The following is a 17290-nucleotide window of genomic DNA, read 5'->3' as shown; positions in this document are numbered from 1 at the left end:
GATGTGGAATATTCAAAGCGGTTGGTTTCTGCGAAGGAGAGAAGGGTGAGGTATTTATCACTTCCTTTATTATGATAATCTTTTCTGATCGAGAAGAGAGGGGCCCATGTGTTACTCATTTTGGACCATCATAAAAAGGAGAAGAGAACGCAGAGTTCGTCTCTCCAAGAATTTATGAGGGCCATAGAGGCAGTCTCTGTGGCCTGCCATTAGATGAATTATGGCTCTACCCTTGGACCATTGCAATTCTGGTATCTTGAGGTCTGATGAAGAAACAAGCACTAAGGTGCTGGTTTATGTGATGACGTAACTAAAAAAAAGTAAAATGCAAATGGAAAAGAAAAATATATGTATCAAATGATCAAGTCAACCTTTTTACCCAATTAACCAGGAAAACTTTGTCATTTTTTGCTTAATCATGAAACTAACTGGGCAACAGTCTTGATGACCCACCAGTGCTCACAGGAGCAGGACCACATGCATCTCTGCTGATGGGTGTACTTGATTAAAGCACTCACAGACTGAAACTAATGGGGATGCTCTTTGCTGCCAGTGAAGGCAGTTGGCCCAAATCATGAGCTGTTACGAGACAAAGATGTCCTTTCCACACTCCAGTGTATGGTTACTGTAGCAGATGGTTTGACTGCTATCCTAGGATGACTTAGAGTAGCCTTTCATTAAGCAGTGTTTTCACTTAAATTCCTTGCACTCTGCTGCTTATACATATATCTTTGCTATCAGCCACTTGCTAGAGGTAACAAACTAAGCCTAGGAAAAGGGAAGCAGTGGTGTTTCTCCAGAGTGATAGACAGGCACTGTCACACTTTGAGTGCATTTCCCCTCGGATCAGATCAGAATGGGTTATTTCCCCGAGGCAACTCTCCCGTTCCAGTCCAGGTTCCTGCTGGTGGTCAAGGGGCTCCCTCACCTCTCTCCAGGGCTTCTCCTGCCCTATGCCATTGAAGCTGCCAAGGACTTGCAGCTCTTCTTCCTGGTGGCAGGAACCGCAGCTGGGAGTGAAAGTCTGAGTACATTTGGAGCCCACGTGTTGGTTGTGTGTCCCTCTGTTAAGTAAAACTGGGGAGGCGGGGGGAACACTAGGCTGATCCTTACACTGAATAACTGTCTGGTTTTGCAGCCTTCCACTTGTGTCTAAATGTGCCCACCTGGCCAGATCTGGAGGGGAGTGATGGAAAAGCTGGGGAGAAAATGGGACACTGCCATCTCTTTACGTTCAGCTTGGGAGTAGCTTCTTCTCATCTGCCTTCCTTGCCCCCCACCTTTCCTTATGTTGCAGGGCATCGGGAAGGAGGCCTACTCCTAACTGAGGTCTGGGCTCTGCACCCTGTCCTACCCATCAACAGTGCCACTGGACAGAGGCAGTGGTGACAGGCTGTCATGTGCTGGTAATGCAGCATGAGAAAGGGCTGGCAATATTTCCTGCCTGGTAGCTGTAGCCTCATTTAGCTTTATGATCACCCTAGTAGCTGAATTTCTGTTTTTGCCAGAGACAAAGATCATTGCCACGTTTGGAAGTGATCCCTTTCTGTGGCAACAGAGCAAAAAGGTTCTTCTCCTTTCTTATGACATGCCAGAGACCTGGTTTAGAAGATCAAGCTACAAATTTTGTGGCTTTGGGTGAAGAGAGTCTATCTGAGCTCCTTCTCACCTAGTAGACTACGTGGGCATTGCTGCAGAGTACAGCATTATAAGGTGTGTGTGTGGCATCACACTTTGCAGAGACTGGTGTATTTTTGCCTTGTCTTTTCTCTGCCTGTGACATAAGAAGAAGGGGGCTTGGGAGCTTCCTCCCAGGGTCCATTAGTATGACCCAGAAGGCACCGTGAATTCCACTGTGGCTGAAACAACCCTACCAAGATTTTCAGAATGTTTAGACCATCTACATTGTTGTTTTAAATAAAGAAGTAGCCTCTGAATCTAACCATAGTGTGGTTTCTGTGCCCATCGTTTCTGTCCTGATCTGTGCAGAGCTAGCCAAACTGGGAAAAGAAGTTGTAAGCAGCCATCTCTCCTACACACCTTGCCATGCAACTGTTGAAGATTACACAACTGTTCCTGTTCTAGAGACTGGAGCTGACCTTTCCCTCCTACTGTCTGGTACCAAGTGTGTCTCAACTTTGAACAGAAATTTTGACACAAGATTCGTGTGTTTTGCCACAATTTAGGTGAAATTCAAAATTTAAACTTTGTTGGAACAAAAAGTCTTTCTCTCCTAAATCATAGCTTTGGGGTGATTTAATCTTAATCACATCTTTTTGTCTGATAATGCCACGAAACATCTTCAGTGGAATTGGTACTTCAGAGGAGTTAGGCTGTACGGACAGCAAGAAGAGCCTGGCACTGACCAAGAAGATGCAAACTGCTGCTGATACGGTATATATATGTCATGCTGGGGACATCCAAGATGTACAGGCTTGAGTGATGAGGGCTTTTGATACGTAACTAGTGGTGTGACAGATGTTGGACGGTGAAGGCAACTTGGATGGGAAAATCATGGGTTTTAATATGACTATGTTAGACTTAAGCTCATACGAAGTCTCTTGGGAGAAGACATCAGTGTCAACCCGAGATTTTACATCGTAAAAAACAGGTAAGTCAGATGTTAGTACGGGCTCTGTAAACTACTTATGAAATATGACAGTGGGAATGGATCAGGAAAAAATCAGGTGGAGATAAGGTATGGAGGAAGAATTATCTATTGTCTCAATAGATAATGGATTCTCATATGTTGAGGGCAAGAGAAGAAAAACTACATAATGAACAGGTAGAAGAAGTAAGAGAAGAAAGAGGAGGGAAAGGTTTATGAAAGTAGAGGGAGGATATAACTGAGTTTCAAAAGTCACGAATGTGTCCAGGAAAAAAGGACAGAGTGAGCTGGCCATTGTAAGCACACCAGTGGAGTAGAGTCTGTGGGAAATCAGAGTGGAAACAACTGAGTCAAGTAAGGGAATTTGCAATAAGGTTTTACTCTTTACCATAACTGTGTCAGATTTCCTCCTACTTTACCCAGGGAAGAGCCTCTGACCCACTTTGCAGTTTTGCAGCTGGACGACAATTTACTCAGGAGTTTTGAGAGGGGCCAGGGAACAGCTGAGGAGACGGGGCTTCAAGTCAGGGAGCCCACTGGGGAGAGGACAGTCCTCTCTGAAGCGTAATTTGGGCAATTGTGAACACGAAGGAAACAATTCCCGAGAGCTACTGCAAGGAGCACACATGGGAGGCCTCCTTTCAAATTTGGATGTAACTTTTTCAGTCTCATGTTAGAGGAAGGTTCTGCCATAACTACTTTGGAGATTGAAAGTTGTGTACAAAGCAAGTACAGCCCGCTGGGGCAATGACAGGCAATGCACTTCCACCACAGAAGTGCCTAAATCCTAAAGGCGGTGGCTATCTCAAGATCATTTAGATTAGGTCTGACTGCAAAGCTGTCAATAATGGTGCTGGCTGGAGTGTGAAGTGTGAAAGATCTATTGTTCTATTTCACACTGGACAACATTGATTCTGAGTAGCTGTTACCTGTCAAACTTGACCAGGATGAGATCAGATCTCACTATGATCTTAATCTGAAAAGCTAGAAGTAACATATGTTTCTGCAGACAGCAAAACCAATTCCCAGTCTCAACTATTTCAAAGGAAGGCATGGAGGTCAGGTGGGTCACAGCAGTGGAACAGTAAGGATATCATAAGCATGGACCCGTGCCACCCTTTGCACTTAGCTCATTGTCAATAAACTCGACGGAAGGCATCTATATTGATAGCTGGAGGCTGTTTTCTGAAAAGGCTGGTTTTGTAGAGGGTGTTTGTAAGGTCTCTTTGTCTCTTGACTGGATCGTCTGGGTACACGATCATATGCGTCAACTCTTTTTATTTGAGTGCTGGCTGAAATTTGTATCATACCAGTGTTATAAAAAAGGTTCCAAAACCAGACAAAATCTTGTGGTTCACAATCAATCACTAGAGGTGAACATGAACAGAAACGTAATTTCTCAACTCCAGAACTAGAAACTGTGAGTCTCTCTTATCTGTAATGATTTCCTCTGCTCTTTTCTCTGTCTCTATGTCAAGGAACAGGATCAAGCAATGTTGTCTTCGGGAAAACTGTTCCTGTGGTGTTCTTGATATTAATAACAGTACAAAAATCACTGCAAAAAACGATTCACCATTTGGCACTAAGAATTACCACTGCTGAGGTACTTGCTGCTTCTGCTGATGGGGGTACCTAGCAAAAGACCCCAATAAACACAGTTGGTGACTAGACGGAGCAGATCGGCTCGCAATCTGTTCACTGTGATTTCCTAGCTATGCCTCTTTGACAGAGGGAGGGAACACATGAAAACTCTGACTGAGACTCAAAGGAAAGGTGGAAATAAAGAATAAGAGGCCAACAGCTGCTGCCAAACTGTTACTTTACATGAGTCAGTGACTCAAAATAACATTTCCAAAAAAGAAGCTGATCTCAGGGTTTTACCTAAAAGATGTAGGACACCAGCATGTGATGTCTGCTAGAATAGCCACCCAGGATTAGACCACAGGCCTCTCTGACCCTGTGTCCTCTCTCTGACAGGGGCCAAAAGTGGCTGCCTAGAAAAGCACATAAGAACAAGGCAAACATATATGATACTTCCCCTTTCTTTGATCTGAACTTGGATCCTGCTTCAATCTTCCCTGTAGTTCTTATACTGGAATTGGGAAGTTGATCCCTAGCCAGCTTCCCCAGTACACTCAGGATTTCAGAGACCTCTTTCTTCTTCCCTTGCAGTATCTCTTTTCCAGGCTGAGGAGTTGTAGCTTGCTCATTCATTCCTTACACAGAAGCTGTTCCACACCTTCGATCATCCTTTCTGATCCATCTATGAACTTTTTTTCAGTTTGGTGACATCTTTTTTTAGACTGGAGAGGCAAGAACTGCATACAACATTTAAGGGAAAGGCAATCTGCTCCCAAAACAGAATTAACTCACACAAAAGCAGATGCTGCTTTGGCCATTATGTTGCTAGTTTGCTTCTTGCACTGCAGTGAAAAACACGACAGCCTTTTTTATGAGTCTTCCCTTTCTTTCTCTGAGAGTTTCTTCTGCAGTGACAGTGGTGTCTGTGGTCTGAGAGGCAGTGGGATGAGGAACACAGCAAGGTGGAAGACACAGCCTCCAAGCCCTGCTGCAAATCCAGAAGGACTGCTTGCCTCCTTGGGCTTTCTCCCACAATGCTACCTCCTAAAGACCTGTTGTGGGTTATTTTTATCAGAATGCTTAATATTACACAGTGCTGTACATGGTCTAGCATGGCTCCCATGGAATTTTGCTGCAGATGCGACCACTCAGCTCTTGTGTAAATCAGACCACAAGGTCTGTTGGTTGGGTGTACAGAAAATGAGAAAGAAACATAATTATTGTGTATATTTCCAGCTGCTTAAACTGTAAGATCAGCCAGCAATCTGGAATCTTATTTTTCTTTATCTACTCCTTCATTGGAGGGGGACACACATAAAAACCAGCTGCTTTCAGTATACAACCCTGACTCGTTCCCAAAAAGAGTGCATCTTATCAGCAAACTATTCCATAAAATGGTCTGTCATCCTGTCGTGGTTTAACCCCGGCCAGCAACTAAGCACCACACAGCCGCTCACTCACTCCCCCCTGGTGGGATGGGGGAGAGAATCGGAAGGGTAAAAGTGAGAAAACCTGTGGGTTGAGATAAACACAGTTTAGTTAAAAAGGTAAAGCAAAAGCCGCACACACAAGCAAAGCAAAACAAGGAATTCATTCACTCCTTCCCATCGGCAGGCAGGTGTTCAGCCATCTCCAGGAAAGCAGGGCTCCATCACGGGTAACGGTTACTTGGGAAGACAAACGTCATCACTCCAGATGTCCCCCCTTTCTTCTTCTTCCCCCAGCTTTATGTGCTGAGCATGACGTCATATGGTGTGGAATATCCCTTTGGCCAGTTGGGGTCAGCTGTCCCAGCTGTGTCCCCTCCCAACTTCTTGTGCACCCCCAGCCTACTCTCTGGTGGGGTAATGTGAGAAGCAAAAAAGGCCTTGACTCTGTGTCAGCACTGCTCAGCAATAACGAAAACATCCCTGTATTACCAACACTGTTTTCAGCACAAATCCAAGACACAGCCCCATACTAGCTACTATGAAGAAAATTAATTCTATCCCAAGCCAAAACCAGCACACATCCTGTACTTAAAGATTTAAAGACAAGGCTGACATGGAATTGGATAGAACTAAGGCTTTATAGGCAACCATAATTCTTGAATTTCCTGGCTTTGCAGCCTTAACATAGCTAGAGATATAATTTTAGCTACAAGTATGAGATGCCAATGCTTTCCTCTGGAAAATATCCTTTACAGCATTGGCGTTGTAAAAAATTGAAACTCTAGGATGCTAACCAGCTCTTAAAAGAAATTGTAAGAAAAACATTGTCACCTCTAGGAGGCAGCATTTTATTGCAAATACACAATGTATACTTTGGTGTGTGACACTTCAGACGGGTTCTGAGGCTTCTCAAATCTCCTGCGATTATAAAAGAAATTCTAGTAGAAAAGAAACAAACATACACTTGCAGTGGAACTACCTGTGCAAAAATAAGCTCTGCTTCTCCAGCCAGCAGGAGCCAATACTCTGATGAAATGGAGATAGTCAGGCACAAAATACACCCTGTTTTCCTGGGTTTTCGATAGCAAGTTAGAAGAGTTCGATGGAAAAGCAGAGTAACTCGGTTGTTCATCTGCTTTCGGCAAGATACCCTCCCCCATTTAGGAAAACATTTGCTCATTTGCTTAACTGCACCTGCTAATTCCACCTACCTGGAACGTACTTAACCTTGCACTTGCCACTTTACTGAACAACACTTTCCTTTCAGTTACATTTGCAGTGATTTATTTTTCTTTCTTTCACCCAGGTCTGTCCTGAGCTGGAGCTGACATTTTCTTTCTGAACCTCCATTGCTGAGGTGCTAAGACCTCACACTAAAGCAGTTCAACTGGTGAAGCACAGACATTGTTTTTCTGCTGGGCTTTGTGGTGTGACAGGCACAGCTGCCTTTCTCTTTGCAGATGGCCCTTCGGTGCTTTCAGAGGAATTGTGATTTTTTTGAAAAACTGCCTCACATTAATACTCTTTTGACATCCCAAGCGGGCTCTACGTAAACGTGAAACAACAGAGGACACCACATTGGTGGTGTCACTGGTGGCTAAACATCATTTTAACTTGTAACTGAATGAAAATAGATCCCATGAAAACAAGCTGCACAACACTAGTCTTGATTTCAAAACTACCCATGAGACAACCCTCCACAATCCCTTGGAAACTGCTCCAACCAAAATTATGCCCATTGTTGGAAATCTGCAACATGTTTTTACTCTGAGTTTGTCTGGCATCAGCTTCGGGCCATTAGCTCCTGGTAACGTGTTGTTTGCTCGACCAAAGAGGACCTCTATTATCAAAGATTTATTCCCCAGCTGGGTACTTAAGGATTTTGACTGAGTCACCCCTTAGTCTTTTCATCGACAAACAGACTGACCTCCTTGACTCACACTCTGATCCACTGCCTTCCAGCCCTTTATTCATTCATGTGGCTCTTTCCTGAACTCCCTCTAATTTGCCCAGCAAGTTGGTGCTCTGCCCAGCAGAGCGGGGTGCAGCATTGTTCTACAGCAGCCACACCAATGCCCAATTCACATTACAGACCCTTCCTATTCCTGCCTAGTGTTTTTCCTCTTACCCTCCTGTGGATCACGCTACCCTTCCTGACCACTTTTGCTTTTTTGGTCCTTCTCCCTGCTTCCTAGTGTTGAGCCTCCCACCTTCTGGGAGTATTCATCCAATGTTGCCGCAAGAGATGCAAGAGCTGTGCCACAGGCAGGTTTGCAGTGGTTGCTGGTGATCGGGGGTACATGGCAGCCTCCTGAAATAGGTACACAGCCGATTTTTTCCATAGATCTCCTGAATCCCACAGATCTTGATCTCAGGACAGTGTAGTGTCCTAGTACAGAATCATTTACCATAAGCCCTACACTGCACGCATGCAACTAGCTGTACCCTTTTGCGTGCTAAATCCTTATCATCATCCTGAGGGTAGCAGAGTGGCAAAGGCTACACAGGCAGCTGGCAGGTACTCCTGTAAGTCTGGAGGTTTCAAGAGCTCTAGATCCATTAATACCAGCTGAAGAACCACAGCTTGAAGCACCACAGCTTGAAGCTCATTTTCTTGAGGTTGATCATTGTGTATCTCTCTTTTAGAAAATGATTCTTAGTTCTTCTCTTAATGACTTCATTTACTTGATTTATATCTATAGGTCTGTTTCAGTGACAGTGATGGAGTGGCCAAGCCCACATTCCTGCTACAAATCCTCCTTCTTTTTTTTTTTTTTTTTTGCATATAAATATATAGAGACAACTGCTTTGTCTTAATAGCACCACAAAAGATTATTTCAGCGGTCTGTAATACTTCACCATCTGGTGGAGGAATACTTCACCACTTGGAGGAAGATAAAATCCCTTTCTTAAAGCATTTACAACTGGAGGCAACAGCATACAAAAGCATAAGGAGATAGATGTAGTCATTGTAAGCACAAGCCTTTTACCTTCATTTTTGTTTTCACCATGCTTCATTTTCTTGTTGAAGAAATGCATGACAGCCATATGTGCTCTTCTGTCATTAACTGGCTATTTCAGTGCCCAAAGTTGGGTGGTGTAAACACCTTGCTATGATCTAGCAAGCTATTTTAGACCATCATCCTGTTCAAACTGTCCCCCTTCTGTAGCACAGTATCTCAGAATCTCATAACAAGTCAATACAAGTGAAAACATGAGCTTACACCTTCAGGCTAAATCTGACTGTCACAAGGATTTCCCTGCAAAAAAACTCTCTTTCCCATTTCCGTCTGTTAACTCGCACTTCTGCCTGGTGAAATGCCTCAGTGAGAATCAGAGCATCTCTGACAAATACCAGCCCCTGACGGAGTGGGCTGAGTCAGGGAAAGTAGTCTGCAACCATCTTTCATTCAGATGTATGTTGGCTTTTCCTTGTGATAGTGAGGGATTCTGGAACTTTAATTTGTGTCTTCTCATGCCAGCATAAAAGTTGCAAATCCCTGACCTGCTTATTCGAGTAGTTGGCAATTGCATTAAAGGGCTTTTTTCTGGTAAGGCATGAACTACAGCCAGGCAATACAAAAGCTCTTATAATTCTCCATGTAATCTGTACTACCAATTCTTCATTCAGAGAAAGCCTCTTTCATACAGCCAATGGACAGAAAGGCCCAAAATATGGGCGGAAAAGCTCATAGCAGGAACAAAGAATCTATAAGCACCGAAGTTGTCCAGTGCCTTATATTTTGTCATCACAGAATATTCATGTCTGAAGTATCAGGAGCTGAAAACCATGTATATGCTTTTGTCATTCTTATACATGCCTTGTATCAGAATCTGGAGAAAATATGTGGATAGAGTGACTGTAAAACACGTTGTCAGGCCTGAAACTGCCCATAAAGTTTAGCTTGCAAAAATGGGCTTTAATCTTTCTGCCTTGGCAAGTCTCTTTCCAACGGCAGATGTGACAGATAAAAAAGCTATGTGTTTCTGGACAATATCAGTGTGAATGGCCAGTGAGAAAGGTCATTAGCCTGGCCCCATTTTAGCCTACTACTGCTTTAAAGAAAAAGAAGAAATTTTATTATTGGGTGTTAAAACAAGCAAGTGTAAAGCTGACTTTGAAATACATTTATGGTCCAATTTTTCTTAGAACAGGATGTGTTAAAAATAAGCAACCATGATAGATAGATGCAGTGACGGTATGTGCCAAAGCTACAGTTAAATTATGTATCTGTACTAGTTACATGCATCAGTGCACACACAGAATTCCGCAGTCTTTGGCCTGTTGCTTGTAGAAGCTCACATACTGCTAATATTCAATGTTTAGCAAGAGCTCTTTTGTTTTCCTAGCAATAGTAGCAAAAGGCTGCTGCCTGGCTATTATTATTAAAATATGATATCTGATGATGATTCTGTACATCTTCCATTTCACAGCATATACAATTTCTGGTAAGGAAAACTTAATCTTCGTATATGAGCAGCTAGAAAACATCTTGGAGAGGTATACTATTAAATTATTGTCTTGCAGAGAGATTTTGATGCGGCCTTCCTTCCACAGCCTGTTGTAAGCAGTCTTTATATAATTCTCAGAACAGCTTGCAGAAAACACATGAAGATTGCATCTCATGGATGTACTGAATGCCTTCTCCACTCCAAATCTCAATCAATGAATTCTACCCTTAACAGCACCTTCTTCCGTTTCATATGGTTTCCAAATCTCAGGGGCCTCTGGTTTAGCTGTGTTAGATTTCATTAACAGCTTGAGGAAGAACCCATCCTGTGGAGGAAACCAAAGGCATCTAAACAGTGTGTCCATCCTTTTTGTCCTCTTTCAGACTCTCCTCTCTTCTACCCTTGAGTGGTGGTGGAAGTCCATAACAATATGGTACGTTCTTCAAATTCAAGATAAAACCTTGTGGCCCTATGATTACGATGTTACCTGCTCAAATACGGGCTGAATGAAGTAGTTGTTAGGTAAGTCAGCAAACGGTTGCAGCAGGCTACCTGTGGCAGACAAAGTTCAGATCAGCAGAGGTAAGCACAAGGATGCTGCTCAAGGCTTTGGAAGCTCCTGAGCCACAAAGAGCAAGAAGCAAAGGGAGTTTTTAGTCAGATTTCTCAATCCCCTCTATGTGATGGTCTTCGCACTACAGAGCACAGCCAGTGGTCCAGCCTTGTGTGGCCACTTTTGTGTTCTTGTATAGACAGAAGACAAAGCTCAAGGTTTTCCTTCTGTGGCCTGAGCTGAAAGGCCAGCTTCCATGGGCTCAGCAGTGTATTGGGGGATTGTCTCTGCTTAAGGAGTCTATCGTGATTCTCTTCTTGATGGGGGGTTGGGAGGGTTGGAAGTGGGGGGCGAGATGCATGTCTGACAAGCCTGGTAGGGTGAGGAGAAGGCAAGATGATGGCATGTGCACTGCATCCATAAGGATGCTGCAGTGTTAAAGAGGAATCTTTAACAATTAAAGCGAGTCAGACGTGTGAGGGAAGCTTTGTGCCAGGGAGGTGAACATGTCATCTATAATGGAACAAAGGCTCAGTGAGTCATGATGAGTAAGACGTGAAACATCAAAAAAAAGTCAAGAAAAATCCATGGCAAAACCTGAGCTGCAGAAAGATCAAAAAAACTGAATTTCTAAACATTTCTGTGTACATAGTTCATTTTTTTCCTGATCCACAGGCATCAACTGTATTCCAAAATAGAAAGACAAAGAAACTCCCAGTAGAACTGGGTATTTTTTCCAGAGCCTTTTAAGGAATATTTTGCTTCTTGCTTACTAGTTCCACTCTGGCCCAGATATATAGTGACCCAGAATTATAATCATCTTCTGGCCACTAGGTACTCCTTGTGAAGTACCCAGAAAATGGTTGTACATGTCACAAGAAACACATCGAAAGATGGCATTTATTCTCCTCTTCCCCAAGCTGGGCAGTCTAAGAAATAAGGCAAAAATAAATGAGTCCGAAAAAGTTAATCACTCCACCACCTCAAGAGAAAACTGAGACGGACATGTAGCCCTTCAGGTCTATTCATATAGGTTCTTCTTACTGTGCTCACCAGCTCACCACCTGACACCGGTGTAGTAAGCAGTATGACTAATACCTAGCATATGTTGTTTGCTCTCTCATCCTCTCCAGAGGAAGCAGCATATGCGCCAGTGTGTCTTGTTTGATAGGATTTTCTGCTGTCTTTTTAAACAGAAGTGCTGCTCTGCATTGATGCTACAGAAAGCAGCTCCAAAAGGTTCAGACCCTGCGCTTTGACGGGAAGCTGGTGAGGTGTGGGACGGTGCTTAATTCTTGCATGTGTTTGTTCCCCAGCCTCTGAAGAATAAGAAAGTTTCGCCTGACTTAGACGCAGGCTTTACTCTGACTATAGTGCTATCGTGCAATGCTATCATAACAGGGCTTCTCAGGCCAGCACCTTTTGGCAATCGCTATCTTTGCCTTAAGACAGAAAAATTCAACCTCTTGAGCAAATTAGCAAGCTAGCACTCAGAAATATTGCTAGAAAGCTGATCAAACATTTGGATGCACTTTCTGTGAGTTAGCTAGCAAGGCCCAGCCCCTTCTGCTGACGTCTTTCCTCTCTATCACACATCAGACTTTTCCCAGTGGAGCTGGAGAACAGGCTTCAATGAAAACTGCCTGTTTGCAGCTATATGGAGACTGCAGGCACCACAATCACTATTTCTTCTGCCTGACCTGGAGCAGAAACTCCATCATCAGGATAGAAAGGTAGCCTTGTTGCCTAGCAAAGGTGGGATGATTTATCTCTGTCTCTAGATTCGTCCTTTTGCTGCACAAGAGAATTGTTTTCAGACTTCCAAGGAGAATGAAGCCAGGCTAGAAATTGGAGTGGATGTGCGAGAGCTGCTCTCCCAGGGAGGAGAAGTCACAGGGTTTCTGTGCTTTTTATTCCTGTGCAGCGCAGGACAATGGTTTTATCTGCCCCAGTTATAGCCCTGGGGGCTACCTTAGGGACTGCAACTAGCATCCTTGCCCTCTGCGGTCTCACCTGCTTCTGCAAATGCAAGCAACCTGGGAAAGGACTCTCAGAAAAGGACCAAGAGGAGGACACAGAAAATACTAAGCCCAGTGTGCTTCAGCCAGTCCAGCAAGTAAGACACAGTCTCTAATTTACTCTGTGATTTTTCTTTAAATGCAGAGGGTGGGAATGCAACTTCTCTGTTAGGCTACTCAGCATGTGATTTATGCTGCCTATTTATCTGCTTACTGTGTTCAGGGTGTAACAACATGTTAATGGGAGGAGGAGCGAGGGAAAAACAGAGATGGGCTGGGTGACCCACAGAATTACCGGGGCAGGAGACAGCTGCCACATTGCCAAAGAGAAAGCTGCTGATGGCAAAAATAGGGGATGAGGACTGGAAATGCTGCTTAGCTGTCAAGCTAGATCACAAGAGAAATAATCTCCTGAGGAGAGAAGACTGGACTTTACCAGGTAGCATGCAACGTCGTAAAGAGGAGATGACTCCTGCTGGGATCTCCTATAGCAGCTATTTCTCTAACTCTATTCACGATATCTTACGGTTCCTGCAGGGTAGTTCCCTGTCAACAGCTGGTTTCTTGTGAAAACCATCCCTCCTCCTCCCTCTGCTCCTCTAACTGAGGGGATTAATTATGTGTGAAGTTAAAACAAGGCATTGAAATGGTAATAAAATGCAAGTGAGAATCTAGAATCTAGCGTGATGACTGGATAATCTCATCACACTGTGAATTGCTTTTTCACTTACTATAAGAGCAATGTGGAGTATGGATAATGTCAGGCATCCCTGTGTGGTCTTTCTTGTTAGAATCCAAAAACCTTGATTTACTCCTGAGCTCAGTGCAAGAAAGAGCAAGGGGAATTATAGGACCCTTCTAATATACTTATTAATGGGAAGCTCTCCTTCAAAGGGAATTGTTTGACTGATTTCCTAGGTTAACTGCGGTCTTTAACATGAGCTATAGCACTGGTCAGTCTCTGAAAGTATTACCTGTTGGCTGTTGCTGTTGATGTTTGTATGTGCCTATACGTCCTTTTCACTTTCATCCAGCCATTCAATCAAATGTTATGCTATAGCAGCCAATTCCAAAGGCCAGTGATCCATTGTATAACAGTCTTTGTTTGCCTTTTAATTATGTGAGCTGCCTATTACTTTTGTATTCTTAAAGAATGTAGCAGGAGTCCTAATTTAAATTCTCTGTAATGTTTGTAATTATATACTCAGTCTCTCTCTGGCTACCACTCTTAGGCTCTTAGTAGAAAAGAGCCCTGGCATCCTCATGTTCCTGTTGCAGTTTGTTCTGAGGAAAGATGACCAAATCTACTAATTGTATTGTAAGATCTGGTGCAGATACACAGAATCACATTACCAGAGCTTCTGATTGCTGTGGGGTGGGAGGATGGCTCCACTGACATGGATGAACATCTGCACTGAGCTTAGGACTTCTCAAGAGATTGCTGCTAATTCTGAGCATTCATCCATGAGTACAGTGAATACCTCCTACTACCTGTTTGTATTTTCCTAGGATGAATTTCACTTGCTATTCTGCTTGATAGTTTTGTCATGTCCTTTCCAGGCTCCTTTCTTGTCTTTTCTAACCCATACAGGGGATTTGCCAACTCCTGTATGTAAGGATGTACAATAATGCTGAGCTTTTCCAAGTTTACTGTTAAAATGAATTAGAAATGTGTAACTTTTACAGTCATATCACTTTGCATAGCATTTTTTCTAGATGTTGTCTTGAACAACACTACCCACAGATAACTTTACCATCAGTCTCTTTCTACAAGAGACTTTTTGTTGTTGTAATCTTCTAGTTCAGAAACCTCTCAAATCTTTACTTTAACTCCATCCTTGGACTGGACATTTTTCTTTTATACAGCCTTTTGGAAAACATCTTGGGAAAGTGTTAATCCGTCCAGGAGCTTGTCCTCCAGGGTGTCATCCTGCTTGCATGACTGAAATAGGCACTAAGTCACCATCCAATTAAGCCTCCAATACCCAGCAGCTATTAGGTTATGGTCTTCACAATATTTCCTCATTCATCAAGTTTTGCCATAACTTAATCCAGTATTTGACCAACAGGGATCAAATTATTCAACCTGCCCCCAGTGTATCACTATTACCTGAGTGATTGCATTCTTTTAGCATTGTAGACTTTCTAATTAGAAGTATTATTTCTAATGTTACTGGTTTGTTTTTGGTTTTTTTTTTAAGAAATCTGGCCAAATTATAGCAGCCGAATGAACATTCTGTCACAGAAAGTGCAAAATATTCTTAGTTTGCATATTCTGTATGTTTAACAATTCTTTCCAATTAAAACAGTTTTCTTGCCAGGAACATGCATTCTCCTATGCTGTCACTGATTCAGAATCAATCTATATACCTTGAAGGAATGAATCTCAAATTGAGTTCTAAGCTTGTGAAGTTTTATTATCTGTGGCTATGTTTATAAATTGTCCTGTCGGGACTTTTTTCTGACTACATTAGTACACTGTATGTCCTAGTCAGTGCTTGACACACTTAATTATTGAAGTCTGTCAGGGCCACTGATTCTGATAAACAGAGACGACAAAAGAAAGATGAAGCAAGACTGCATTTTATTCACTTGGCATGTCTCCCATGACAGCGATGCTTGTATTTGCTATAGACAGAGGCTCCCCATGGATATGCCCTGCATACGTGAGGAGGAAGAGTTCGAACACAAAAATTACAGAATAATTAAAAACTGCTCTAAATTTGCAAAGTCTCAGCAAAGCATGCAGAATGAAGATTCCTAAACGCATCCAGCAATGGCAACAATCTGGTACATTGTTTGAGTGACACTGGGCAAGGACCCAGAAGGGTCAGTTGCAGCCTTCTTGCTACTTTTGGTTTCTTTGCTTTCACACGTTTTATGCAGAACTATCTGAACTCTTCTGCTCATCTCTTTATTTAAGATACTGCTGCTGATTTGCAAAGGGAACTTCCATAGGGCAGTGCTATGTAACTAGATTAGCAGACAGCACTTGGGAACAGAACTGGCAGCAAAAATAATAAACAGAGGCAGATGCAGTTGGAAGAGGGAGTGGGCTTGTCCCACTGTGCTTGCATATGTCTCTCATCTCTAATTCTGCAGAGCAGACAGACAAGAGGAATATTTAGACCCAGTGGAGCTCTTAGCTGCTGTGTGCTGATGGATTTCCTGACTAAATATCTGGCTTTTAGCAAGTGGAAGAAAAGATTGTACTAACAATACCTCACATTTGTATGGTGTTTTTCATCCCAAAGGATCCCAAAGTGCTTCATGTGCCAGCAGCACACAGCAATGCAGGCATACTGCTCTGGTGTGATGGTCAGTGACTGGTAGCACAGCAGCCTTGTACAGCGGCTTCAGGAGAGAAAGAACAGCAGAGACTGAACACCCCATGCAGGCACTGTATGCGTGTTAGCAGTAATGCCTTCGCAGAACAAAAGCGACCTGGTTTTTCAAGCTGTTTAGTGATTCCTAACATATTTTGCTTAGTTGGTCTGCTTTAATTTTAGAAGAATGGAAAACTGCATTTAAGGTTTGGATGAGTAACTTCCAATTTCCTATGTATTTTAGGACTGATGAGGCTCACATCTCTAAAAGAGGGATCTCACTTACAGACCCGCACCGTATGACTTACATAATATCTAAACTCAGCTGAATGCTAGGTGGGGACTGCACATAGTTACCTGTTTCTTTCTCAACCCACTTCTCTTTCAGAGTCCTTAAAATTAGACAAGACAAAATGCTGTGTTACATAGTGGACTTCCTAAACACTGATGCACTGGTTGCCTTGAGAAAACGGAGTTGCTGACCTAATTAGTTCTTTACCACTGCCAAATGCATGTAACCATAGTGCTATGATCTCCGTAAGCAGAGTATGACTAAAGAACTAAAGTCCAAGACTGCTCTCGTTCTTAAGCTGTATTTCTTGAGGAATAGCTATGCTCCCTCAGGACGTGTGAACCGGGACCACAAAGTCCCAACACAGACGAGTGCTTCAGGGCATCATAGAATCATAGAATCCTTTAGGTTGGAAAAGACCTTTAAGATTATCAAGTCCAACCGTTAACCTAGCACTGCCAAATCTACCACTAAACCATGTCCCTAAACACCACATTTACACATCTTTTAAATACCTCCAGGGATGGTGGCTCAAACACTTCCCTGGGCAGCCTGTTCCAATGCTTGACAACCCTTTCAGTGAAGAAATTTTTTCTCATGTCCAATCTAAACCTCCCCTGGTGTAACTTGAGGCCATTTCCTCTCCTTCTGTCGCTAGTTACTTGGGAGAAGAGACCGACACCCACCTCGCTACAACCTCCTTTCAGGTAGTTGTAGAGAGCAATGAGGTCTCCCCTCAGCCTCCTTTTCTCCAGGCTAAACAACCCCAGCCCCCTCAGCCGCTCCTCATAAGGCTTGTTCTCCAGACCCCTCACCAGCCTCGTTGCCCTTCTCTGGACACGTTCCAACATCTCAACATCCTTCTTGTAGTGAGGGGCCCAAAACTGAACACAGTATTCGAGGGGCGGCCGCACCAGTGCTGAGTACAGGGGCACTATCACTTCCCTGCTCCTGCTGGCCACACTATTTCTGATACAGGCCAGGATGCCGTTGGCCTTCTTGGCCGCCTGGGCACACTGTCGGCTCATGT

At 43.3% G+C, this 17290-nt stretch overlaps 1 protein-coding gene across 1 annotated transcript in view; it reads left to right on the top strand.

Moving 5' to 3' along the window:
- Positions 1-12557: 12557 nt before the first annotated feature.
- SYT13 (synaptotagmin XIII) overlaps positions 12558-17290 on the top strand; it is an 18838-nt gene continuing 14105 nt past the window's right edge. The window contains exon 1 of the mRNA XM_009329693.1: positions 12558-12740. Within this exon, the coding sequence (XP_009327968.1) occupies positions 12558-12740 (183 nt within the window). The remainder of the gene's footprint in view (positions 12741-17290) is intronic.

Source organism: Pygoscelis adeliae, unplaced genomic scaffold (genome assembly GCF_000699105.1).
Source record: "Pygoscelis adeliae isolate BGI_AS28 unplaced genomic scaffold, ASM69910v1 Scaffold117, whole genome shotgun sequence".
Taxonomy (NCBI): domain Eukaryota; kingdom Metazoa; phylum Chordata; class Aves; order Sphenisciformes; family Spheniscidae; genus Pygoscelis; species Pygoscelis adeliae.
The sequence above is the reverse complement of the archived record's forward strand: the minus strand, read 5'-3'. Positions and strand labels throughout refer to the sequence as shown.